Below are 26121 nucleotides of genomic sequence, written 5' to 3'. Positions count from 1 at the left end.
AGGTGGGCCTGAAGTCAGAAGATGAACATCACAAAGGTATAAGATCCAGCAGATGGTGTAAACAAATAGCATATATTTAGGTAAATATACCCCCCCCCCCCAAGAAACAACAATAACATCAACAACAATGCTGGGGGGTCAAGCATTGGTGTCACTTTTACCACTCGTTGCACTTTACTTGAAAACCTGCTGCTACTAAGTATTGTAGGCTACCCCAAACACAATTTCGTTGCCTTTTTTTGACAATGACAATACATTCTTGAATCTCTTGAATCTCTGAACAATAAAACAACAACATGCCCTTCCTGACGGCGCTCCCAGGAATGCCCTGTGTCACGATAACCAACAAAGTCCTGCTGCTGGGTCATTTCACATGGGACCCGACCGACACAGATTTCAATCATCACCCCAGAACTGCATTTGTGTGAATCTGACACCAGTATTAACCAAAGGTTTACATATGAGGGTAGGACACTATACATTCAGCCTTGATTATATCAGTCAGTGTAAGTCACAAAAAGATGTCTGTGGTGGTTTCATGTGAAATGACCCTGCTGGCCCAGCAAACAAATACTCACCAATGATGCAGTGCATGCAGTGCATATGCACAGAACCTCCTCAGGTGCCTTGTAAAACAACAAACCACCTTTTTAATTGTGAATTAAAAATAACATAGGATTGCATTTGTAGGCTAACCCTTGCTCTGTTGTTTGTGCAGAAATACATACTCTCTCCCTCTGTGTGTGTGTGTGTGTGTGTGTGTGTGTGTGTGTGTGTGTGTGTGTGTGTGTGTGTGTGTGTGTGTGTGTGTGTGTGTGTGTGTGAGGGGGGGGGGTTATAGAGGTTTATAAGCAGAAGGGCTATGGACTATGGAGAGAGGGGGAGAGAGAGAGAGAGAGAGAGAGAGAGAGAGAGAGAGAGAGAGAGAGAGAGAGAGAGAGAGAGAGAGAGAGAGAGAGAGAGAGACGTGTTTTTCTGCATTTCGCCACCTACTGGGATGGAGTGGAGCTGAATTTTCTCTCGTAGACGTTTGTGAATAAACTCTATCTCTGTAAACAAAATGAACAGAAAAAATGTTTACAACGAATTTTTAAAATAGTTCACTAAACACGTTGTGATATTTAGCACACAAAAAATAATTATAAGGAAATAGGAACAGCACCGGAAGTTGTTACGTTAACCCGGAAACACTTTTCCTGGTCCAGTGCAATGAATGGCGTTTCGGCGTGAACGGAGAGTGTTTTGAATTAAGAATTCGAGTTGTAAACACATCCTCAGGAGACCGAAGAGCTCAACATTTAGATATATAATCAAAATGATGCAGTCTATGAAACGCCCTGCCGATATGGCAGTGGTTCCAGCCGCCATGAAGAGACCCCGGAATGAGCTTATCGCCGCCGTGCAATCCAAACAACTCATGCCCACTGGACCCCCGAGATGCTCAAGCCTCGAAGCTCCGATTATGTTGTTAGCAGGGCACGAAGGAGAAGTCTACTGCTGCAAATTTCACCCCAATGGAGCCACGCTGGCCTCGGCTGGCTACGACCGTCTCATCTTGATGTGGAACGTGTACGGAGAATGTGAAAACTACGCCACGCTCAAGGGTCACAGCGGAGCAGTGATGGAACTTCAGTACAACACAGACGGCAGCCTGCTTTTCTCAGCTAGCACCGACAAGACGGTATGCGTCTGGGACGCAGAGACGGGTGAGCGGATAAAACGCCTGAAAGGCCACAACGCATTCGTCAACTCCTGCTACCCAGCGCGCCGCGGGCCCCAGCTAGTCTGCACAGGTAGCGACGACAGCACCGTCAAGCTGTGGGACATCCGCAAGAAGGCGGCGGTGCACACTTTCCAAAACACCTATCAGGTACTCAGCGTGACCTTCAACGACACCAGCGATCAGATCATGTCCGGGGGCATCGACAACGACATCAAAGTGTGGGACCTGAGGCAGAACAAGCTCATCTACAGCATGCAAGGCCACGGGGACTCGGTGACAGGGCTCAGCCTGAGCGCAGAGGGCTCCTACCTACTGTCAAACTCCATGGACAACACTGTGCGGGTGTGGGATGTGCGGCCCTTTGCTCCCAAAGAGAGGTGAGTGGACAAAGTAGAGGCCAAAGCTGAAAGTGTGGTAGATGTGGTAGCGCTGAAAACAACAAATAAACAAACCCTCAGAGCCCCATTCAGAATGTGCTATATTACCTACATCCTACAGCCGATTCTATACATTATACCGTTATCTACATCCGGTCTGAATGTGACACAGGTTCATCATGCTATATCATGGCGCATTCTGGCCATTGCCATTCACTATTGTGCTACATCAGAGTGGCATTGTGCAATATGTAGTTAGTTGGGTAGAGGGACATCTCCCCTTCAAGTATTGCAGGATTTGTGCAAGGTCACTTCAGCCATGGACAAGGGTGCAGGGGAGTGGTGCTAGTAATTCACTACATGTTAAGTGTTGTTTTGGTATTCATCTGACAGCCCATATTTGAAACACAGCCAATTTCGTACGATTAAGACTTAGACCAAAGCTTACAATTTTCTTGAGTTTGATTGTGCCTACCCTTGCAACATACATTTCTACAATGCGCACTAGTTATATGCAAACATCCTCCTTGTAAGTCTCTCTGATCAAAAGTGTCTGCTAAATGTAATGTAATATCAATTCCACCATTATTTGCTTTGCAGGTGTGTGAAGATCTTCCAGGGGAACGTCCACAACTTCGAGAAGAACCTCCTGCGGTGCGCTTGGTCGCCTGACGGCAGCAAGATCTCGGCTGGATCCGCCGACAGGTTCGTGTACGTCTGGGACACCACAACTCGCCGCATCCTCTACAAACTCCCGGGTCACGCGGGATCCGTCAACGAGGTCGCCTTCCACCCAGATGAGCCCATAATCCTGTCAGGAGCCAGCGACAAACGCCTGTACCTGGGCGAGATCCAGTGAGATGCGCAACACACACACATACACAGGCCTTTGCCAGAGGAAGAACAGCCACAGAAGGACTATCTAGATCTAGATATCTTGATCAGGCTCTATTGTCTGGTCTGTGTGTCCACCCCGATGTGAATTTGAATTTAACCCCAGGGGCATATTCCAAAAAAGTGATTTAGTTACTCACACCTGGCTAAATTAATCCAGGGTGAATTGTAAACCTCCTATTAGAAGAGACTGTCAGTTTTCCCCTTCAATCAAAACAAAGTCATAGGACTCCTGTATTATTAGAGTTACCACTTGCTCAGGGTTTATGCACCCAGGTTAAGAGACTGCTTTCAATGCTGTCTGGAATATGCCCCTGATCTGGGAGTGAAGATGATGATATATTATGTGAAAAGACTGTGGTTTTGTGGCTGACTTAAAGAAATGCAAACTTGAAATAGTGAATTTTGTTAAGTTACATTTTCTATTTTTACAGATAATCTCATTGGATGATTGAGTGGATATGGTGAGGTTCAGGCTAAACTATCCAAAATTCATCACTGTTTCAAATTTGGAATCTAAGGCATTGTTTTGATCCTGCCTTTCATGTCAAACAAGAGAGTGAATGGGTTGTGTAAGACCACTGGGTGTTAGCCCACCCTATGTGGCCATATGTGAGCGAGGGAGTAAATGACAGTCAGCTGTTTTCATACGTAACTTCAGTGTTTGTAAGACTCTAAAGCCTTTTTTTGGCATTTTTAATAAACTTGGTTAAAAAAAGACTTCTGCACAAGTATTTTATTTGATCAATTACACTAGAATTGAACAACTGACATGTAATTATGCCATACGTTTCATCTTTATTCATGCCATTCACACACATGGGATTTAGGACAACAATTTAGAAATATTTTTTTCTTGTGTAAGGCCGGGAACATGGCTGCTGCAGGATACGTGCAAATCAGACACAATGTGCGCAGGAGTGTACATACATACGCTGCAATATTGACAGAAAAGTGAGGGGCAACCTTCGGAACTTCCATGTTAAGGTCGTGGTAGAGTCAAACAGTGACGGAAAATATTGAGCGCCCCGTTGTCCATCTACTCCTACATGATCATGCGTTGTGCTCTGACTGTTCTGAAGCAGGTATGTGTAGGTAGGCATGTGTAATTTAAGGCTCACAGCAAACATGTCCCCGGCCTCAAACATTATAATATACAGCACCTTCAATGCATCTTTGATGTGTATCTATTCACTTCATGTATCGGAGAAGTAAGTCAAGATACAAATGCCGTTCTGATTTCTTAAAACCACAATGGCTACATTTGTACAATATGACGTTTTCAATGCCAAATTATTAATTCAGAATTAAATAGCTCTGTCGAGTTTACTTTGATCTTTCATTTAATTCCAAATTGTGAAGTGTTGACATGGCGTTTTCATAGCGGAATTTAGCTTTATTCAGAATTATAGTGAGTTAATTCTGAATTAAATGTCTCATGTAAACATATCTCAATATCCATCTTGATGGTCACTTCACCACCTTTGGCTTTTTGTTGCTCCCTCTATGCGTGCGCAGGTGTAGTCGTAGGTGGGCCTTTCTCCCAAAGCCTCTGCCACACAGCTGGCATGCATATGGCCTCTCACCTGTATGAGTCCTCTTGTGTTCCTTCAGGTGCTCAGTTCTGTTAAAACGCTGGCCGCACTCATTGCACTGGTAGGGCCTCACACCTGAGTGAATGCGCTTGTGTTTGCTGAGATTGGACGGGTCTCGGAAACTCCGGTCGCACTCTGAACATTGGTACGGCTTTCCCCCTTTGGTGTCGTGCTGTCGCTGGTGGTTTCTAAGGTGGGTCGGGTCGCTGAAAGCCTTCTGGCACCTGGGGCAGAAGTGGGGCCTTTCTCCTGTGTGGGTGCGCTGGTGAAGCACAAGGTGTTCTCTTCTGCGGAATCTGCAGTTGCACAATGAACAGCGATAGGGTTTTCTCTTGGTGTGATTCTGTTGTTGGTGGCGGACAAGGTTGCCAGGGCTGGTGAAACGTTTGTCACATTTGGGACAGGAGAGGGTGCTCTGGCCTGTATCCCCACACTGGTGTTCCTTTAGCTGTTTCAGAGTCTTGAAGCTCTTGCCACATTCACTGCAGTCCAGTATGGTCTTCCGTCTTAATGTGGTGTTCATTTTGCTCGTCACTTTCGGAGACTTCAGTGAGCCTGCGACACAGAAACGTGTGCTAATTAGCTGTGCAGAGATGAACACACAAGAATATAAAATAGACTAGAAAGCCTTTGTCATTTTTCTATATACACTGTGCATGGAGGTGTAAAACAGAAAATGCACACGTCACAATATACAAAAACAAATGTGCTATAAAATCAACTATACAGAGTTACACACACATGACTACCTGTCCAAAACCATATCCAATAGTATGTATCCAAACAAAAGGTAAGTGGAGAACCTTTGTTGCTGCCCTACTTGCCAGGAGGCAAAATGGGCAGTAAGTACGTAAACAAAAGGTAAGCTTCCAGTCACAAGCTGCTCTCATTCATATTTACAGTATAGGTCACAAGTGGCTGAGACATTTGACAACTAGACGATTCTTTCGGGACAGCTTAACAGAACATATTGGAGCAGAACAACTGAAAAGACCTTTCAATTGTGGAGGGAGAGACGTGATATGATCACAAACACACACAGATTCTGATATGACCACAGACACACACACTACATAGGCAACACGCGGCAAGGAATGTCCCATGTCTCATACCCCTGCTGAGGCCTTTTCTGTTGCATCCTTGTTGCTCAGGGCTCCCATTTGGCCTCCCACTCTTACAGCAGTCTACCAGTACCACGGATAACCCTCTCATTGGAATATGTACCGCTGCACGTCTGCCAATGGAGCTGCCAGTGCCACACTCTTTGAAGGCTTGTTGAGTTTGGTAAGACAGCGGAGTGGGTGCATTTGCCTGCTATTTCAAAAAGACTCCATTACATTGCAGTAATTGAAAATCAGATACATTAACATCTACAAATAAGCTAAATGAACATTTCCTTACACAATACTGGTGGTTAATGTTATTGTAATACTTCTGTAAGCACATACTGGTAAAAATGTAGGCTCAGATTTTATAGCTGATTGGACCTTGGGTTTCCCTGCTGGGAGAAAAGAGAAGACCAATTATACCTGTGATATCAAATGTAACATTATTAATTTTTGTCAAGCATTATTCTAAGTGAAAAGTAGCCATTCACAGCAAGGATTCACATTTGTCTCCGCTCTAAAATGTAGCCACTTTGTCTGTACAGTGTGTAAATGTTCCCTTTCTCCTTCAATACAGCCATTTTCATTTTTAACAGACCTGCAATGAAATCATGGCAATCCACCAACACCACTGACACCTTCCTCATCCGGGTCTGCTTGGTTGTCTGGAGTCCTTCATGGCGAAGCGTGGATACAGGGATGCATGCATCTGGCTCTGGCTTACAGGACAGTAAAAAGGACAGGCTCAATGTGCCCACACACCCCTGAAACACAGCAAGAAGAGGGACATGTTAAAGACGGTGATTGACTACAATAAAATGTGTAATTCATCACTGAAGGGAATGTAGTCATACCTGTACATACGACATCCTGTTGACAACTAATAGAAGAAAACTTTACAATTCATACATTTCATTCAGACATACTATTCATATTTGCAGGACATACGACAGAATTCTCCATGTATGCAGATCTGGGTTGTATTCTCAAAAGCAAAGTGGTAGCACTACTGTTATTGATAAAAGCAGGTGTGTATGTATGTCCCCATCCCACACCACTGTATTGGGCATTCATTTCTGCAGTTGGCTTTATGGGAAAACACCCACTTTGGGTTGAGGACATTTAAGCCCAAAATATTTTCTGTTGGAAGCTTTTGACTTTCTTCTCTAGATCCATGTAATCAAGAGAAGACGGGTCACTGTCCCCACAATTGATCAACAATAATCACATTTGAGATGTTAGGATGTTTGCCTACTAGATGCCTTATGCTTGAAAATTCACCGCTTTTACCTAAAGAGTGTATTTTTGTATGTAGTATGTATTTTATGTAGTTTTATGTTTTTGAGTTCCAGCTGACTACACCAGTTCTTAAAGGTGCACTGTGTAGGATGGTGGCAAGAGTAGGCATTGCAACTATGCAGCTCATTAAAACTGTGCTACCTGTTGCCAAATGTGATCTATTTATGAATATTTACTAAGTAACAAGGTATTATTTACTGTGAATGGGCAGCATGAATTCTGGAAAGATACCTCTAAAATATAACAGTGCACCTTTAACAGTGCCCTTCAGTGTACCCATTATACACTGTTCTCCTAGTCTACCCCAGTGCTTTATTATCTACTACTGTATGTACATTATTGTCTTCATTTTATGTGCTGCATGCAGAGTAACACCTCTCACCTTCCATAGATACGTATAGGTATGCAAGTGGAATGGGATTGTGTTGTTACACACACACACTGTCAGTTTCAGCAAAAGCAAAACGATTCAAATGAACTTGATGCCCCTGTTTATACACTTGAGAAAATATAAAGCCATAGCCTATCACAGTTTTAGGTTTTTATTAGAATTATGGTTATGTAACAAAAAAGTGAATCACAATGAAGTGAATGACAGTTCCTATTGGAATTGGATAATCTTCAAATCACCATCCAATCCACCTTGATATTGGTTCAACAACTGAAAAGACCGGTTAGCAGGTTGTCTGTGGTTATTCCATTGCATGTCTATCCATTATTCAAATGAGCTGGATGGGGTGGTCACACACTTGGCCGACATGGAGGAGGTCAATCTGCCACCCTGGCTTTGTGTCTGATATTAACTCTGAAACTGTCCAATATTGAACATTTAGCAGCACTGATGTGGTTAACATTCCTGTATTCAGTGTGCCAATGGCACATTTCCTCATGACTTCAGTCGTTGCTGCGTTTGTCACATTTGGACATTTTGAGGTGTTCTTTTATTGTCCCCAATATGGGAAGTGTCAGTACTTTCGCAGCATGGGTCCAGATGTGGATCAAGATCTCTGAGCAAGTCACTGGACTTTGTACTGAGATACAGTTGAGGACGATATTATTAGCCTCCCTCCTGAAATTAGACATTTCTCTTGATTTCTCAGTGAGAATGACAATTATGAGCCGTTTCTGTTATTCTGGAAACAAATACACTGATGGAGATAATGTCCAATGAGTTGAATTTGCATTTTTCTATCGTTACAATGAGTTTAAACAAAAATGGGCAAAAATGAAGGGGGCAAAATTATTAGCCCCCTGATCATTAATAGTCAATATGACTCCATTTATTAACCAAAACTGACAACAGGCACTTTGATCAGTTGTTACCTAGGTTGGCACATGCCCCACTAGGGATGTTGGCCCATTTTTTCACTGCAAAATGTTCTAGCTGGTCCAAATTGCATGGATGCTGAGCATAGAAATTTGCCACAGACTCTCAGTAGGATTGAGGACTGGACTTTGAGCGGGTCATTCCAGCATCATGGTTTTAGTGTCCTTGAAGAACATCTGAACCCTTTTACTAAAAGCTGTGCATATCAGAGCGTTATTGAGCTTTGCCTATGAACATTTGAAAGTCAAAAATGAGTTTTGAAAGTCTCTGCTTTCATCTGATGAGATTCAATTGCACCTGCTTTGGTGCATGAATTCTGCTTCTGTCAGGTGAATAAAGGGATAGTCCTTAAAACTTTATAACATGGTTGCCACAATTAAACATGGTGGTGGAAGCATCATTCTGTGGCAGCCTCAACCACAGGAAACCTTGTTTGGGTGTATGGCACCATAAAAACAGAAGATTATGATAGAATGTGGAAGGTGACCATGCAAAAATATGCTCAATGAGGAAGCTAAGATCTTCACTGGATCTTTTGAATAAAAGAATAACCCAAAACTTTCATCCAAAATTGTTCAAATGTTCTTCAAGGTTACTAAAACCATGATCATGTTGTGGTTCAGATCTCAATCCTTTAGATAGTCTTTGAGGAGTGCTGAAAATGAATGTCCATCCTCAACATCCATGCAATTTGGACCAGGTTAACTATTTGCAATGAAAAAATGGCCCAAAATTCCTGGTAGGGCATGTGCCAACATAGTTAACTAAGCAAAGTGCCTGATGTCAGTTTTGGTTCATAAATGGCACTCTATTGACTATTACTGATAAGGGGGCTAATAATCTTGTCCTTGTCATTTTTACCCTTTTTTGTTTACATTCACTGTGAAAATTCAACTCATTGGACATTATCTCCATCAGTGTATTTGTTTCCAGGATAACAGAAACAGTTCATAACGGTCATTCTCACTAAGAAATCAAGAGAGATGTGTAATTTCAGGAGGGGGGGCTAATAATATCGTCCTCAACTGTATAATGAGCATCTATCTCTCAGAATGTTGCTCACCAATTGAACTCAAGTCTGTTATCTGTTGTTAGAATACTTAGTGTGCATGTGTCTTACAGCATAGTTTTGTTGTTCTTGACGGTGACATGTTTCATGTAGCGGCATCAATATTTGCCATGGGGCGATATGTTTTTTCGCTCAGTGTTAAGTATTGTGTCTTATTCAAGGGTCCGTCGGCTGAGGGGTCTGTGTCTGGTCCAGGATCAGAGAGGCATCATCTGTGGAAAACAAACACAAGCTTAATGTTACATCTTACATGTAAGGATAAAGTTTTTACAGTCTTGCAAAAAAAATACATACTGACAAACATTGAAGGAGTAGTTTAAAGCCAGCACATGCAAAAAAACATCTGGCCTGGGAGAAGGACAACCAAATGAGAAAAGATAAAAATGAAGCCAGGATTTTACTGCTCCCACTTTTTTTAATATAATGTTTCGTGTTCATGTAAAAAATTTAAAAAAAAGTGGGAGCAGAAAAATCCTGGTTGAAGCGGAATTTGTTATCTACTGTCAAACATCCCCATACCTTGTGGGAGCTGGAGAGTGAGTGTGGGATTGTTGATTTGCTGTTGAATGACGTGCAGCATCTGCATGAGCTGCTGGTGGTGTCGCTGGCCCTGCTCCTTAATGGCCGCCAACGCCTCCTGATGATGCCTCTCCGCTTGGAACATCATCTCCCTGACGTGATCCGACATGTCTAGCATATGATTCCCCAGGACAGCCAACTCTTCCCTGATGCCACTCTGATGCACCATCATCGGTCCCCTCCCGGGCCTGCTGAACCTGTTGTATCTGTAAGGGTTGGTGGTGTGGCTGGCTTTGGAGCTCCAGAACTGAGAGGATGTAGCCCTGGGAGCTGCACGGTGGGACGCACGGCTAGATGATGCTGATGGGCAGGATGAGCATGAGCAGGTGCCATTGCAATTGGTGGAGGGTGGAGGGGCAGGTGTGGTGGTGGCTGTAGTGGAGCGAAGAAAGGCAAGTGGGGTGGTGTTGGCTGTAGTGGAACAAAGAAGGGCAAGTGGTGTGGTGATGGTTGTGCTGGAGGGTTGCGAGGTAGGTGCATTTTTTTTGGTGGAAGGAGGAGCTGTTGTTGTGGTGGAGGGTGCAGAGGGAGGTGTGGTGTTTGTGGTGGAGGGTGGAGACTGAGAGCCGGCAGGTCTGCAGGCAGCTGGAGAAGGGAGTTGAGGGCCAGGGCGCTCCACTGTCACCAGGGAGGGTCCCCCCTCAGGTTTAGGGGCGATGGCCGGGGAGTCTGCTGGGCCAGGTGCCTGGGTGTCCATAGTGGAAGAAAAAGCAACAAGTGATGGCAGATTCTTGCTATATTACTTGCTACGGTGATCACTTTACATAACAACGATGACATGTTTTGACTTAGATATCCAGTAAACCTAACTATGAAAAGACATTTACACAAAATCAGAAATACTTGTAGGATATACTTACAGCAGGTGTTGGGGCCTTGGCATTTTGCACAAGGGGATGAGATGGTGCTGCTCCTCCATGATCACTGACATCTCTGTCTCCAGAAATGTCTTCTCCTGCCTTAAATTCCAAAGTTCTCAAAACCGTTTCCTCCTCAGGAGTGAGATGAGGCATATTTGAGGCATCACACCCCTGCTCCACATCACTGCTTTCCTTCCTAAGTGCAGCGGCCCTCTTCTTGGTAGCAGTGGAATAATCTCTCCACTTGACTCGAATCTCCGGCATCGTTCGATTGTGGCCCCAGCTCACAGAATTAACCCTCCTTGTCACGGTGGCCCATGCTTTCTTTTTGTCAGCATTGGTGACCGAATCCTTGAGTGGCGAAAATAGTATTCTTCTGTGAGAAAAGACTTCATCCACCATTGCAGAAATTTCAGGTGGTGTAAAGTGCGGCTTGCGTTTGCGTGACTTCTTTTCCTAAAAAAAAAAGAATACCCGACACTGGCAAGTTTTTAACAGCGTGGAGCAATAATTAACAATGAATTGCTTACTTATCTCAGTTGGGAAGAAGACTTTTGGGAACACTATTGCATTTCTGGGGTTACACTTGAAATAATGACCTTTACACACAAAGATTAGAGGAGTAGGCCTACATGGCTTATTTACAGTTATCATGGAGCAAAGTGGGGGTAGGCTGGCTGTGAGTCACTTTGGATAAAAGTTTCTGCTTATAGAATAGTCGACATTTGAAGTGCATGTGCACTAAAGAATTGGACTTCCCATGCCCCAAACATCTAATTTGATGCAAAGGTGTTAAAACATGATCATTCTTTCAAACCACTGGTCACATGATGAATTTCATTAACAAAAATGTAGACCTATGTAATTCTTGATCATGGTGGCCATACTGATAGTTCAGGTGGGTAGTGTGGTGTAGTTAGGTGGATTATGTTTTATGGTGTGGAAAATTTGGCGCTTGTATCAAGTCAAAGTGTCCAACTATTCTTGTTACAGAGACCAGAGAGTAAATTACCCAGTGAGTGTTTTCGATGGATGTATTTTTGAGGTGATGTCAAGATTCTTCCGCTGGGGCTCGTATAGTAGCCTTCTCAGTATATTATAGCCGTAGAACTATACATGTCGAAACAGGGTCGCGCGATACCAGTGCGCCTTTTACAGGACATTTACGCAAAAGTGAAGGGGAACAACCGTATCCAAACATTGCAAACAACAGAGTTGCCTACTGAGAAGCAGCCAAAGTTAGCATACGATGGGGTCATAGCTTAGACTAGAGAAACGCCACAAACACAGTAACTTTCCTAGTAGTAGCCAACAATGGTAGTTCATAGCTAACCTAAGAAGTTGTTCGAGAGCTATGGTCAGGAGTTCTACATTCCAACGTGAAGCGTTGTGTGGGGTGAAAAGTAGTTACTCAGTAGTAGTTCATTCACGCAGTAATCATGCACACCCACCTTACGGTTCTGGCCATGTTCACCATCCGATGAGTCATCTGTCTCTATTTTGATTGTCTCGATCATTTTCCAAATCAAAGGTTCACGGTGTGTGGTGCCGTTTAATGCTGTGTAGTAGCGCACAAAAATGCATTTGCCTAAGCTTGCAGGAAGTTATGGGCGGGCCCCGGGCGAAGCGCGCGGCACTTATGGCCAAGCCCCCCATGAACTGGGCTCCCCGCCCTCAAGACAGATTTTTGCACAAAACCTCAAAGAGTCATGGCGGTCAAAAATATGGATCGTAGAGATGAACATACATTCAGAGCGCACGCTAACAAATGTTGCGCCCCGTGGAGAGATGCGCTTTTACAACTTCACTCGTAGGGTGTAAGGTTATTTCTTTGGTGAGATACTGTACGAGGATTGCAGCCGTCTGCTGCATATTGGAACTTGGAAGATACCTTGCTTGGTGGTGACCAAAGAAACTCAACAGAAGAACAATCTCTCGGGGGGAAATGCATTGGCCACGGTGTAGTACAGGGGCGTTGCCTGAGGAGGACACGAGTGGATGGAAAATGATCTCCCTTGCGCATGGATACATTTTCCGTACTCCCTTGCGCATGGTCAGTGGGGGCGACACCATGATGGATAATTTGTGGCCAAATTAACTGCAGCTGTTGGTCAGCAGTAATTGCTGGGGGTAATTAAGGACAGCTGACAAACATTCACGCTGTCCTGTGACCTGTTCCACACTCCGACCCTCGCGGAAGTGGCATTGAATGCTTCCAGAGAAATTAGAATACAGGGAGAATGTTCACACTGATTGGTTCCCATTGTAGCCAGTTAGCTTTGCATGCATACTGCAGTTCCTATGGAGTGTCCACTAGTTGGCGAGCGTCGGTAAGTCCTTCATGTGGGAAAATGTATGGAATGGAAAGGGGAACCCATATGCTAAATACATTGCTACTGCGATTTCCAGTCACAAATATCATCAACAAAACATTCCTGGTAAGCACTATGACTGGTGTTTAACAATAGGCTGTATTGACAAATCGTTCAGGTGTGTAGTTTTAGCATCCCGCTAATGTTTATGGGTTTGGCCTCATAAAAATTGAGCTTTGTGACCCAGTATATAATAATCTAGTAGAGGTCTTATTATTTCTAGCTTCGAACTGAATATTAATATTTCAGGACAAAAAATGATAAAAAATCTCAAAAATGATAATGGTAGAAAACTCCATTGACACCCATTCATTTTGCACTTAGGTAGGATTAGGGTTAGCCAGTTGTGGCTAGTAGCTAGTTCCGTGAGTGAACACCTCCTGATGCTTCCAATTCTGACTGTAGGGGGGGGGATGCATTTGGCGGGACTCACTAGTTTGACGCCGTTTCGGTACTTACGTGGTATGTCACATGGTAATCAAACATTTCAAACAAGCAATTTAGGGTTAGGGTTAGGTTTAGGGTTAAGGTTAGGGTTAGGTTTAGGGTTAAGGTTAGGGTCGTATGACATAAGCCGTACCAAAGAAACTTGACACAGAAGAACAATCTCAAGGGGGGGGAATGCATTGGCCATGGTGTAGTACGGGGGCGGTGCCTGAGGACACGAGTGGATGGAAAATTAACTCCCTTGCGCATGGTCATTGGTCAGTGGGTGCGATGGATACAATTTCCGTACTCGCTTGCGCATGGTCAGTGGGGGCGACACCATGATGGATAATTTGTGGCCAAATTAACTGCAGCTGTTGGTCAGCAGTAATTGCTGGGGGTAATTAAGGACAGCTGACAAACATTCACGCTGTCCTATGACCTGTTCCACACTCCGACCCTCGCGGAAGTGGCATTGCATGCTTCCCTGATGCTTCCAATACTGACCGTAGAAGAATACAATTTCCGTACTCCCCTTGCCATCATTTCGTACTACGCTGTTATGACATGAGTAAGCCCTCCTATCTATCTATCTCTCCTTGGTGGTGACCAAAGAGGCTTGAGACAAGAGATTTTTTTTCAGCTGACCTGCTAAGGTTTTGTCTATGAATTCATTATTTTAAGAGCAAAGAAATCCCGCACACACTGTCCATTCCACCAACAAACTTTAATATATTTAATTCGGTCATCCAACCTTCTTCATGTTGTATTAAAGTTTGTTGGTGGAATGGACAGTGCGCAGGATTTCTTTACACTTGAATGACAACCCCACTGGGATAATATCCTACGCAGTACGCACCTGCCCACCTACAGAGGTGTGCAAAAGCGTCTTCTTGAACAATTATTTTAAGAGCACCATACCGATTTTTAAACACTAGTTACAGTGATTTTTTTTTTTAATTCACATTTTAATGAACATTCCTTATATGTAAGCTAAACAAAACATTTCAAAATGTTTCAACTGATGAATATTATGTACGGAAGTTAAAATGATTAGATAAAAATGCTGAGAGCATAATTTACAGAAGGACTAGGAACTTTAAGGAGTTACTAACTGCGCGTCTCCAGGAGAAGCAGTGGTCAGGAAGCGATTCATTCAAACAGGTTCCTTACTTGGAAAACTATGCATCCCCGGCAGATATTAGGTCATTTTTACTCCATTAGTAGCTATTTTAATCAGTTCATGTGTGTTTTCAAACTGTTAAAGGGACACTGTGCAGGAAATGGTCAAGAAAGGTACTGCAACTATGCTGCTCATTGAAACTGGGTCGCCTATTTCCAAATTTGACCTTTTCATGATAGTTTACTAAGTAATAAACTAACATTTTCTAGTATGGCCAAAGTACAATCACTTTTGCAGCTAAAAATGGCTATTTCTGGAAATTCAAAATGGCGGACCATGGAGAAGATCCCCCTTTTCACGTATGAAAAGTGCAATTTTTCCAGTCATAATGAATACTTAGAATTTCATGGTGGTGGTAAAGATTCATGAAAAAGGTAACATTAGTGAATGGGTAGCATGAATTCTGGAAATACACAACTAAAAATCTCACACAGTGTCCCTTTAAGACAAATATTAAAGCTCAACTATAATTTCAAGACAATGTCAAATGGATTTATTACAACACGGGTATTGTGAGTGAAAATTGGTACTTTGGGTCGGAAGATTTCATCCGTGTAAGTAATTACACTTTTCTCGAGGTGTTAGTCACAAAGCACAATCCTCTACCTGTTTCCCCCCCGCATAACATATTGCTGTGCACCCTGCTTTTATTGCTGTGCAGTAGGATATAAGTGGCATTAAACAATAAATAAGCAAACAGGAACTTGTATTCAGATTAATTTGCTTCCTTGGTGGTTCGTATTCAGTGCTTTACTGCATTGTCTTTGGAAAAATGTGAAAAAAAAAGTTTTTTTTTGCAAAATCGTTTAAGGGGGGTGGCTAATACTAATGTAGGGGGGGCTAAAGCCCCCCTAAAATAGGGCTAACGACGGCCCTGGACATTACAATTGTGGTGACAGTGAGGTTATGACATAGGCTCTGCACAAGAGGATTAAGCAAGGGCTAGGACACGTTTTCATCTTCGCCCTCCAGAGCTTCCATGGCCTCTTCCTGATCTTGTTGCCGGCGTGCAGATCCTCGTGTTCCTGGACGTCATTCAGCTCAGAAATGTTTCGCCGGCCCTACCGTGGCTTAATGGTAGGCACTCGTCTACTAGGCCGACCCAGGTTCGATTCCCGGCCCGGGTCTTTTGGCGACCCTTCTCCGACTCGCTTCCGTCTCTGCTTCACTGTCCTGTCATATAAAAACACCAATAAAGGCTTGTAAAGCCCCTAAAAAATACTTTTAAAAGAAAAAAAGAAAAAAGGGAAAAAACCTGTCCCCACCTCACTATTCCTGCAGGAGTAATGATGGTGCTATACAGGTAGCTAGGCCTCAAGCATGTTTCTTGCCAGTTTCAATAAGTGGCATGGGTCAAATTCAAGCTGAAATACAGTAGCTTTATTATTCCAACTTCTTGCAATGTTAGACAATAATAATCTTTGACTGAAGGCAGCCTGAGCTCATAAGGCACCCATACCATAACCATATTCAGGCCCATTGCCCATGGGCCGGGGGACCCAGAACTGATTCAGGCCTAGGCTTTCACACACAGTCACATCTGTTTGCTGAGGCGTAAGGTCCTGGTGACTCAGCCATAGTCAGCTGTCTGAGCGTGTGCAGTGCATTGACGAGTGACACTCTGCTGCATGGTCAATGGGACTTTCCCCAACCCTTCCCATCATTTTCCTGCCACTACTTTACCGTTCGGTCAAATCGAAGCACAAAATGCCCCAAAATATACTTTGGGAAAAAAGAACTCCAATTGCCATCCTCATGTAAAGGACATGGATGACCAAGACATTCAAGGTGTCTGATGATCATCATTGATTCCAGCTTTTGCTTCCGTAGTCCACCTATTGCAGGGAAAGAAAAACAACCAGGAATCTTAAAAAAAAACTGCAGGTGGACGCCAGCAAAATCAACACATCCTGTTACTAGACTAATTTATCAATTTCAAACAGTAGTCAAGTGAAGTAAAGTCGGCTTTATTGTCACTTTCTTTACATGCACTGGTCATAAAAAGAATTTGAAATTACGTTTCTTACTTTCCCATGCAGACATAGACTTTAGGTGTGGACATAGACAATTTGACATAGTCAGTAAGCATACATTACAACTAGAGTATCCCTACAATACCCATACAGACATATAAAGTGCAAGACTGGGCATCAGCAGACATGCATAGTGAAGGTGAAGAAAACAAAGTTACCTTTGAACAGTGTGGGGATGGGGGAGTGGTATGTGGATCTCATCTCTGAGGTAATTGTAGGCCTTAGGTCCATGCTGGTATAGAGTCAAAGCAAATTCCCTTTGCCTTGAAGTGAAGCCGTTACCCGCTTTCAGCAGCTCAACTGGAAGATCTGAAGGATTAAAAACAACACATTTGAAAACATTTGATTTATTTTTTTATTTCAATTCCATTGACAACTAAGAAGGTTAAAAAAACGGTCATGTTTTTTATGCGTTTTGTTTTCAATCTTGTTCATTCACCACCCCACACACCCATATCACTTAAATCAATGGAAATTGCAGCATGATAGTCATTTTTATCAAAACATGTCTCAGGTACAGCAAGTATTCTGATTAATGTTGAGCTTACGGTCTGTCAAGGCAAGGAAAGTTTGCACACCAAGCTCCTGTGTCTGTTATCTTACTGTGACGTTTCGGGCATCCTGCCCTTCATCACAGAAACGGGACCTTGGTGTGCGGACTTTAATTTCATTTTTCATTTGACTTTGCTCGTCCTGCATCCAAAACTTTTTTGAGACGGATGTGCATGTTTTTTTCTTTGTTATAAAGGCCAGGAAAGTTACCACCAAATGGTTAATTGTAGACAAGGAAAGGAGAGTCTGCAGCAACAAACCTGCGTAATAATCCAGCTGTTCCTTAAGTTCCTCTGTCAACATGTGCTTTCTCTTCAACTGCTCCGTCATGTGCACCATGTTCCTCTTTAGTCTCTTCTCACGTTTCCTGGACGCCTGCAGCTTCAATGTTAACCTCTCTACCTGGCTCTGATAATTATCCAACTTAATCTTCATTTTAACAGGATCCAAGCAATAAAGATGCTCCTGAAAAAGAATTACAATAGTACCGTAACTACAACAATGTACTATACGTATATCCGTATGTTGTAATATTCCATGCAGGGCTCCAAATTAACACCAGCCAACTGGCCAAATGCTGGTGACATTTCAGTTTAGCTTGTAGAAAAGAACAACATACTAGCCACTTTCACCCATTAGTGAGTGTGTGGTTGGCTATAAGATTAATGATTTTGCTGAAAAAGTTCATTAAGAGCAGCCCTGATTCCATTGTTATACTCACTGACAATATACAATACAATATGCCAAAGTCCTTTCCCCGTGAATATACTCACTGAGGCTGGATGCTGTTCAGGCTGTTTTGCGGATGAGTATGACTGTGTTGATGGACACTGATTAACGGTCTTCGAGGTCACACTTGATGTGGAACTTGGTAGCTAGATGAAAATACAAGTTCATTATTGTTCTGTATCCTCTTCTCTCCAAGTAAGAAACACTTGCATTTCAAATGTCAATTACTTAGTAGAGGAAGATACAGTCTTCAGGCCTAATAAATTGTGGCATTACATTCACAAGTTTTCCACAACTGTACCTGAACTGTCGACCGAATTTCCCTACTATACTGAATGAGTATATATATACCTCTCTGATCTCTGCGTGTTTTCGGTCAGTCTGGCATGCGGCATTACTTTGCTCATTTTTAGCGACATATGCTGCATTCAGGCTCTTAATAATTCTTAAAAATGTGAGTAGGTAAGAGATGAATGAACACATTCTAATGCGAAATGGGGGTCCCAGGTTTTAAATGCAACGCATTTCATGTTTTTATGTGCTTTGGAGGCTGAGATATTTAGGTTTTAATAGGCAGAGGGCACCTTTTCCCAAAAAGGGCTGCCGCTAAAATGGGTTAAGTTAGCAGTGGCCAAGCTTTGCCATGTTTCACCTATTTGAATCAGTTTTCCGTGAGTGATTACACAACCCATGCGTAGTAACTCCGATTCAATCATGGCAATTTTCTTTGCAAATAAAAACAACGAATGTCCTAAAAACACCTTATAACAGAAGCACTTCAATGTTGCCTTATTGATATCTGCACTCTCCCTACCTCTGCCCCTCTCCCTTTCTTCTCTACTCACTTACATCAATAGAACCAACGCAACCAGAGTACTATTCCAAGAACAAGATAAACATGATGAACCTGGCTAAGTCAACCTACAGGAAGTGGTAAACCTCCTAATAGATAGTCCACACGTGTCATTTAGCTAAGAAAATGAAGACTCCAGGCTCTTCTATTACATGATTTACCAGTACCTAAAAGGTTAATTTAACCTGGTTCACTACTTAGCCAGGTTCTTGGAATACTCCCCAGGTATTAGTGGGTCAATGTTGATGTGCTCCTAATATGTCACTCCAAAGGATGCACCATCTCGTCAGAGATCGTTGAAGAACATGGTTCAGTATGGACACCCGGTGACAGCTGAGATACACTTCAAATAATGGTACAAATCATGTCACCAAGTCCACTACATTAGATTGCCATAATACTCACCGGAGCTGGCTTTGTTGCTGGCTTCACTGTAGCCGTCTTTGTTATTGTCGATTGCGACTGTTGTGGTGGACACTTCTCACTGGTCTTTGAGGTCATAGGCCTACCTGATGTGGAACTCGGCAGCTAGAGAAAATAAAGAACAAGATAGTGTTCTGTAGTTTCTTCTGTGTATCTTGTGTCAGATCGCACAATATAGTTCCAGTAATTCATTACCTTAGTCTGTTTGTCTCTGATGAGGCTAAGATAAACAAATTTACTTTAGATTGTGCCTAGCATGTGTGGTGGTAAGTAACCAAGTGAGTAGTACAAAGAAAAGTGTCCCATGCTTACAGTCAAGCACTGTCACAAACTGACATGGTTTGGGGCTGCATGAATGCAGTCAACAATGGGAGGCAGAATTTCACCAAAACAATCATGCATGTCAACATGTACCGTGACTAGTGAAGCAGACCATGATCTTCTCTATGGAGTTTTAACATAGGGGTACTTTTGTGGGAACATTTTGAGACACCTATGGCTGCATTTTGAACTATTTTAAATGAACAATAAATTGAAGCGGACAATTATACAAGTTGTATGCTGGCTTCTTGTGTCAAAGTGAAATTTCTTTAATACTGTCCCATGAAAAGATATGTTACTTACAAATCTGCAGAAATATGAGGGGTGAAATCACTTCAGTGACACACTGAACTTAACAGTTGAAATCCTATTCACAGAGGCAATTGTTTGCGTTATCCAATATCATAAATGATTCAACCATCCAGACACACATCAGAACACCAACTCAACTACACTGTTTCACCGTTACACTGTCATTTTAACTTACTGTGGCTGCCCGTTTTGCTGAGGAGTACGACTGTGGTGGTGGACATTTGTCAGCGGCCTTTGGGGTCACATCTGGATTCGATGTAGAACATGGCGGCTAGAGAAAAGTATCAATGAATTATTGTTGTGTTGTCTCTGCAAGTAAGAAAGACTTGTTGCATTTCAGTCAATTGCTTAGAACAGCAAAACAGCAAACAGCGCCTAGGTCGTGGGGTTGTCTTCATTGGTTTTTCACCAAGTCTATGCAGTAATTTGTGACTGGCAATGATACTCACTGTAGATGGCCATTTTGCTGGCGAGTGTGACTGTGACGTTGGACACTGTTCACCGGTCTTTGAGGTCTCACTTGATGCAGAACATTCTGGCTAGAGAAAAGGATATGGCTTGAGTTGCTGTTTGACAATGTGTTATTGTAACATGTTGGTTGGTACATTATGGAGTTGTCATGGTTAACCTTGGGAATATGTTCGGAGAACTTGAAAATGGACGGGACAGCGGCGTCTCGAATTCGTACGGTCTGCCCTGTTCTGTCAAAGTCCTCAGGACGAAAATGGCAACTGCAGACCATGGATCTGGAGCTAGCCACATAGCCTTCTCCCCTCACTGCCAGAGTCCAAGCCTGACGCCTCTCCTCATCTTTAGGAAATCTACGCACAGAACAAGTTAATCCAACATTTACAAATTTTTGAAGTCTCGTTACCCGCGAGGTGCTCAAGATGCATCAGAGGTGTCTGTGCCCCCACAACCAGATCCACATTTTATCCGTTCTATTGAGGAAGAAAACAGCTACAGCTACAGCTCCTTTCCAAAACATTAGAATGTCATGGAAATACAGTGTATTTGGTAACACTTTCTATGAAGCCCATATCTATAGCGCATTATGAGCGCATTTATAACAACTTATAAATGCGCATCATAATTAATCATAGTGCATAATGACAGTTATAATGTACTGTATTATAAGCCCCTTCACTGCGTGTAGTTTCTAACCATTTACGAGCCCTAAGATTTATAATGCATTATAAACTAAATTTATAGCTATTCATGACTCTTGATATACTCCATCATGAAGCGTTATGAGTGTAGTCTATGATTATCATGCGCATTATAAGTTGTTATAAATATGCTCATAATGCGCTATAGATATGGGCTTCATAGAAAGTGTTACCAAATATTTTATTGTAGCCTATTTATGTCCATTCACTTCTATTACCAAACCTGGTTTAATGCCTGGTTTAATGCCTTGACTGTGGATGATTGTCTGTGGCATTTCACAGGAGTTATGGAAACCCAGACTACCTGTCAGCTTTCGGTTGCTTTCAAGTCTTCTTTATTTTTGAGTGTATTGTCCCTGAAATTCCTCTTGGCAACACACATTCTCAATGGGATTTAGGTCTGGTGAGTTAGAATGTCCATAACGCCAAAGCACCAAAACATTGTATTGTAATCTATGGGGTATTATGAAGAGGGAAATAAGGGTCACCAGATCCAAAAAACAAAGTATCAAGCATATCTGGACTTCCATAACTTCCATGTAATGCCACTGCCATAGACCTCATCATGGCAGGCAGAATCCTAACCAAGTAATGGACATTGACATGCAGTTCAGAGGTTACCATATTCCGACTGATTCGATGTGATTTGATCCGAATTTCTTTCTTTTTTTTCTAAAGTTGTGATAGGCCACCGCTCATTTGTTTAGAAGGTGCAGGATTCAGTAGAAATTTCTGTATAAAAACGAGACAATCCGCACCCTTCAGGTCTTTTTTTGTGCAAAGAAGCTTTACTTGACTTTCTGAAAAAAAGACGATTTCATTACAATCTTTTTTAATCCTGCATATTTTAGCTGGAAGTGCAAAATATGCAAGAATAAGCAAATTAATTATTAGAATAGTTTAAAATGTGGGCATAGATCTATATACAGAGATACTGTTAAACAATGAGTGAATATTTCTCTGTCTGCTTTACACTTCTCATTTGGATGAAATTAGCCTGCAGCCAGATTGTCGAACAGTTCTCCACAAACATAGACAACCATGTTGATTTTACCACATTTCCAACGTGCATTTTCATTGTTGGTTGTGTTCATCAAAATGACAATGAGGCGAATGCCTACTCGCGCTGGCACAGGCTTCAAAATCTGTCTTGTGGTGGTCAACACAGAGTGCTGTGTGTTACATTGTTACATTATAACCCTGCTTGGTGAACACATTGTTACATTACATTGTTAAATTGTAACCCTGCTTGGTGAACACATTGTTACATTGTTAGTCTATTGTAACCCTGCTTGGTTAACACAAACAACATACCATTTCATAAAATCTTACCTATGAAATGTTATGCCTCGTTCTTTAGTCGTATTATTACGCAGGTTATAGCAGCCGTGTGCAGCGCAATAGGGTTGGCAAGTGTGACGTCACGGATCCAAATCCCCAGCTCCCAATGTATACTGTAATGATAACAGCCAATGTTCACGGTTGGATTGTAAAACGCCTGCTAAGGTTACGAAGACACGGAACACATCGTTGAAAAGACGAAACCACGCGGATTCATCTGCATTTTAAAGTAAGTCGATCAGACCTGTATATCTCATTCAATAAACTCCATGAAAGTGCGACCAGCAAAAAGGACCCAGTGCTGTTTGTGCTAACGTTAGCCGCCGGCGGGAACATAAACAGAAATTCTAAACACAGTGAACGTTAACGACAGGTAATATCTAGTGATTGCTATACGAAAATGTCTACTGCTAAGGAGCCAGTCACATTTTTCACCGTGACTTCGTATTTCGCCAGCCATCCGAAGTCAGTTAAAAAGGGACTGAACTCCTACAACTCAAATAGAGTGATTAGTGTCAATGTTATGTCAGGTGGCAGCTTGAAAGGAAAAGTGCAGGCGTCTATGAAGAAAAAAGAATATGAGGTGGAGGTGAGGCGAAACATTAGCTAAATATGTGGGTGTCGACTTGAAAACCGATATAACTGTTGACGTTTACTATGTGAAATATGTTCAATCTATGTCAGTTAAGCAACATGGTTTGTTATCGGTGAGAAATGGTTGTCTATCCACAGAGTGCTAGTTGGTACAGTGGCGCTATCTAGTGGTCGTCTAAACTTAAATATCAAAGTGCTCAAGCTGTTCCCTCAGCGGCGATTTATGTTATGTTATGTTCTTGTATGCCTACGACCATGGCTCTATTTTTTTTTTATCACCTGCCAAAATGTTGAAAGTATGTTATTCTTGCCATAGCCTACACACACTCACTGATGGGTAAAAATGGCTGGTACGTTTTTCCAGCCAAAGTGACTTTTCACCAGCATTTGGCTGGTGTTAATTTAGAGCCTGGCTTTGGACTAAGAAAAGTTGTGTTCATCTAGGTGCATGTAGAGGATCAGGAGGTGACGGACAGCAGGTGTACATGTGCTGTTGGTCTAGCCAAGTGCCACCACATTGCAGCCCTCCTCATTTGGGCGGAGAAGAACATGACCCGGACGGATGTGGAGTGTGTGTGTGGAGAAGGCCTACAGCACCCAAAACAGAGGACGTTGTGGCCAAGAGGCTGTCTGTGATGGCACCTTCGACATCAAAAGGTTAGTAGCCCAGCCTACTTGGAATAATGACTCACAACCACAAAATATTTATCACCAGTTATCCATGCTTTCTGCTTTGATGTTGAACCTACATGGACCTACATTTTCTTTACATATTAAATTGAATTATATTTTATGCATTTATTTCAGCTGGAATTAAGCGCCCAGTGACCGAAGAAGACAAAGGCTGGACAAGGCAGTCTTTGGCGCAATTTGGGCGTTTCACAGGTCTGGGCTTTATTTTAGCCCCAGAAATACATCAGGTATGCTTTCTGTTTTTTATATTTTTGATGTATTGTTATAATCATCCCAAGGTCTATACATTCTCTCGACTAGGAGTGTCGTGATAACCAAAATACCTGACAATGACAATAATAATCTAACACTTGGAAATCCAAAATAATACTGTACGATAGGCTACCAGATTACTGAGGCCTACTGTACACAGTTAGCATTTACAACTTCTCATGTCAAAGCTGCAATCGTAGTGAATAGCTGAACAAATTCATTTCTACAATGACAAATCCACACTGACTATTTCCTCCTCACTTCAGAATGACGGCCAAACCAGAGGGCACAAACACTCCTTGCATTTATTTTAGATATACTTTTTGCCTGTGCTGTGTAACCAATTTGTGTGCCATATTGTTCTATGCATAAGTCTGTTTTTTCCCTTGATAATTGTTGGGGCAGGAATTTGACCCATCCCTACCAGAGAAACTATTTGATGGGATACTGGCCAGTCAGGAGTACAGCGATGCTCAAGACAAAGAGGACTTCATCATGACGTCTCTTGCTGTCAGCCAGCAACAAAAAGAAGCCATCGAGAGGGCCACAGTTGGGCAGACGAGCAATGCATTATGGTAAGTACACATGGGCAACACAGCGCCAATGTTGGAGGATGTTTATTCAGTTATTTGATATTGTAGAAAAAGCTGCTCACAGACATGAGACTCAATTCATTTTGAAATGGTAACTTTTTGACTTTAAACACAAACAAATAATGTAAATGTAATCGACACTTACAATTATTCTGCTTGGGTCAGAAAGTTGCCATTTGGATTGACATGAGTTTTGTGTCGTATTTCCTTAATCATCTATGTGTCAACTAAAATGGCTTTCTCTGTAACAGGGCAGCATATCGCAAGAAGAGGATCACAGCGAGCAACTTTGGTTTGGTTTTGTCTGCAGTCAGAAGACAGTCTTTCCCACCTTCATTGTTCAAGACACTGCTGGGAGAATACAACCCCAAACAAGGAGCTCGTGTGAGTAGCGAACACACCGTGTAATGTTTTAGCCATTTACTAGGCTACCATTTACTAGGCTACTTTGCTATTTATTTGCTTTTGATTCTTACACTTGTGTTTCATTCTCTGTCCCCAGGCATGTGATTGGGGAATCGTGCACGAGAAAGAGGCCAAAAAGAAGTTCATGGAACAAAGTGGGGAGACCATCCTGGAGAAGGGACTGTTCCTGTCTGACAGTGGGCTGCTTGGGGCCTCCCCAGATGGACTTCTACTGTCCAGCAATTACCTTGTGGAGGTGAAATGCCCATATTCTGCCAGAGAGAAAACAATCGCTCAGGCAGCAGAGGCAAAGGACTTTTACCTGTACGTGGACCAAGTCACCGGGCTATTTAGGTTGAAGAACACCCACAACTACTGGCATCAGATTCAGGGCAACCTGCACCTGACAGAGGCTACCACCTGTCATCTAGTTGTATGGACAACTCAGGACATGGCCATTGTAGAGATTAAAAAAGACCCAGCCTGGGTCAGCAATCTTAAGGTCCTGGAAAATTTTTACAAGGACCATTTTCTGCCCCGTGCTCTCTTCAATAACAAATAAATGTTAACTTATTGAACTTATTTACTGATATGTGTCATATTTTTTTTACACATTCTGAAATCAGGGGTTATGAAAGTCAGCATTGAATTTACACTGGACACAGCATGTGTCTTTAGGAAGTTGTCTCATCTTGCATCTAGCCTTACAAAGGGAATGTCCAAGTACTTGCAAGGTAATGAAAGAACCGCACACCGTGAGCTCCCATTTACTCTTTTATTTACTCTTCTCCCATTTACTCTTACTATTTTTTTATTCCAGTGATGTTTCGGAATAAAAATGGTGTAAATGGGAGCTTATCAGTGTGCAGTTCTTTCATTACCTTACAAGTACTTCACATTTTGAACCTGCACCCAACCAACAAAAAAGAATGTGGATGTGTGTGAGATTGGACTTGAATGCCCAAGTACTTAACACTGTTCTATGCTCCAAAATACTTCATGGTACATTAACTGAATTATTTCCTTAAAGTTATCTTGTTT

General features: G+C 42.5%; 4 protein-coding genes across 7 annotated transcripts; 2 read left to right on the top strand and 2 right to left on the bottom strand.

Annotated features, from left to right (window-relative positions):
* The first annotated feature begins 1191 nt into the window (after positions 1-1191).
* snrnp40 (small nuclear ribonucleoprotein 40 (U5)) lies at positions 1192-3714 on the top strand. Its single transcript, XM_063207216.1, has 2 exons — positions 1192-2100; positions 2701-3714. Exons 1-2 carry the CDS (start codon positions 1316-1318, stop codon positions 2957-2959), a joined length of 1044 nt encoding a protein of 347 aa, XP_063063286.1. The 5' UTR covers positions 1192-1315; the 3' UTR covers positions 2960-3714.
* Positions 3715-4319: 605 nt separating this feature from the next.
* Positions 4320-12617, bottom strand: LOC134455868 (gastrula zinc finger protein XlCGF17.1-like). 4 transcript variants are annotated; one of them, XM_063207214.1, is made up of 6 exons: positions 9910-10648; positions 9442-9602; positions 6294-6459; positions 6038-6090; positions 5702-5903; positions 4320-5144 (listed from the first exon to the last, which is right to left on the bottom strand). In XM_063207214.1, the coding sequence occupies exons 2-6, from the start codon at positions 9487-9489 to the stop codon at positions 4465-4467; spliced, it is 1149 nt and encodes a 382-aa protein (XP_063063284.1). In that variant the 5' UTR covers positions 9490-9602; positions 9910-10648; the 3' UTR covers positions 4320-4464. The 4 variants fall into 4 exon arrangements, with proteins under 4 accessions (XP_063063284.1, XP_063063282.1, XP_063063283.1 ...); XM_063207212.1 differs by lacking the exons at positions 9442-9602; positions 9910-10648 and adding an exon at positions 12281-12617; XM_063207213.1 differs by lacking the exons at positions 9442-9602; positions 9910-10648 and adding an exon at positions 12281-12617 and having other exon boundaries at positions 6038-6087.
* A 2652-nt stretch (positions 12618-15269) lies between these two features.
* LOC134455866 (uncharacterized) lies at positions 15270-22601 on the bottom strand. The gene is made up of 9 exons (XM_063207210.1): positions 22535-22601; positions 20662-20854; positions 20483-20572; positions 20209-20304; positions 19383-19505; positions 18169-18270; positions 17656-17860; positions 17002-17152; positions 15270-16645 (listed from the first exon to the last, which is right to left on the bottom strand). Exons 2-9 carry the CDS (start codon positions 20773-20775, stop codon positions 16594-16596), a joined length of 933 nt encoding a protein of 310 aa, XP_063063280.1. The 5' UTR covers positions 20776-20854; positions 22535-22601; the 3' UTR covers positions 15270-16593.
* Positions 22602-23715: 1114 nt separating this feature from the next.
* LOC134455867 (uncharacterized) lies at positions 23716-25662 on the top strand. Its single transcript, XM_063207211.1, has 5 exons — positions 23716-23794; positions 23945-24057; positions 24488-24657; positions 24927-25059; positions 25178-25662. Exons 1-5 carry the CDS (start codon positions 23773-23775, stop codon positions 25640-25642), a joined length of 903 nt encoding a protein of 300 aa, XP_063063281.1. The 5' UTR covers positions 23716-23772; the 3' UTR covers positions 25643-25662.
* The last annotated feature ends 459 nt before the right edge of the window (positions 25663-26121 follow it).

This window comes from Engraulis encrasicolus, chromosome 9, assembly GCF_034702125.1.
Source record: "Engraulis encrasicolus isolate BLACKSEA-1 chromosome 9, IST_EnEncr_1.0, whole genome shotgun sequence".
In the NCBI taxonomy this organism is placed as follows: Eukaryota; Metazoa; Chordata; class Actinopteri; order Clupeiformes; family Engraulidae; genus Engraulis; species Engraulis encrasicolus.
The sequence above is the reverse complement of the archived record's forward strand: the minus strand, read 5'-3'. Positions and strand labels throughout refer to the sequence as shown.

Excerpts from the sequence above, each read along its gene's own strand:
- LOC134455867 (XM_063207211.1), top strand. The coding sequence starts at position 23,773 with ATGGCACCTTCGACATCAAAAG. Across the intron at positions 23,795-23,944 it reads GGCACCTTCGACATCAAAAG|CTGGAATTAAGCGCCCAGTG; the intron begins GTTAGTAGCCCA and ends CATTTATTTCAG. Across the intron at positions 24,058-24,487 it reads TAGCCCCAGAAATACATCAG|GAATTTGACCCATCCCTACC; the intron begins GTATGCTTTCTG and ends TTGTTGGGGCAG.
- snrnp40 (XM_063207216.1), top strand. The coding sequence starts at position 1,316 with ATGATGCAGTCTATGAAACGCCCTGCCGATATGGCAGTGGTTCCAGCC. Across the intron at positions 2,101-2,700 it reads CCCTTTGCTCCCAAAGAGAG|GTGTGTGAAGATCTTCCAGG; the intron begins GTGAGTGGACAA and ends TTTGCTTTGCAG.
- LOC134455866 (XM_063207210.1), bottom strand. The coding sequence starts at position 20,775 with ATGGTCTGCAGTTGCCATTTTCGTCCTGAGGACTTTGACAGAACAGGG. Across the intron at positions 20,305-20,482 it reads CAGCAAAATGGCCATCTACA|CCGCCATGTTCTACATCGAA; the intron begins GTGAGTATCATT and ends ACTTTTCTCTAG. Across the intron at positions 17,861-18,168 it reads CTGAACAGCATCCAGCCTCA|GAGCATCTTTATTGCTTGGA; the intron begins GTGAGTATATTC and ends ATTCTTTTTCAG.
- LOC134455868 (XM_063207212.1), bottom strand. The coding sequence starts at position 12,346 with ATGATCGAGACAATCAAAATAGAGACAGATGACTCATCGGATGGTGAA. Across the intron at positions 6,091-6,293 it reads TTGCCATGATTTCATTGCAG|CAGGGAAACCCAAGGTCCAA; the intron begins GTCTGTTAAAAA and ends CTTTTCTCCCAG. Across the intron at positions 5,145-5,701 it reads CAGAAAAGGCCTCAGCAGGG|GCTCACTGAAGTCTCCGAAA; the intron begins GTATGAGACATG and ends TCTGTGTCGCAG.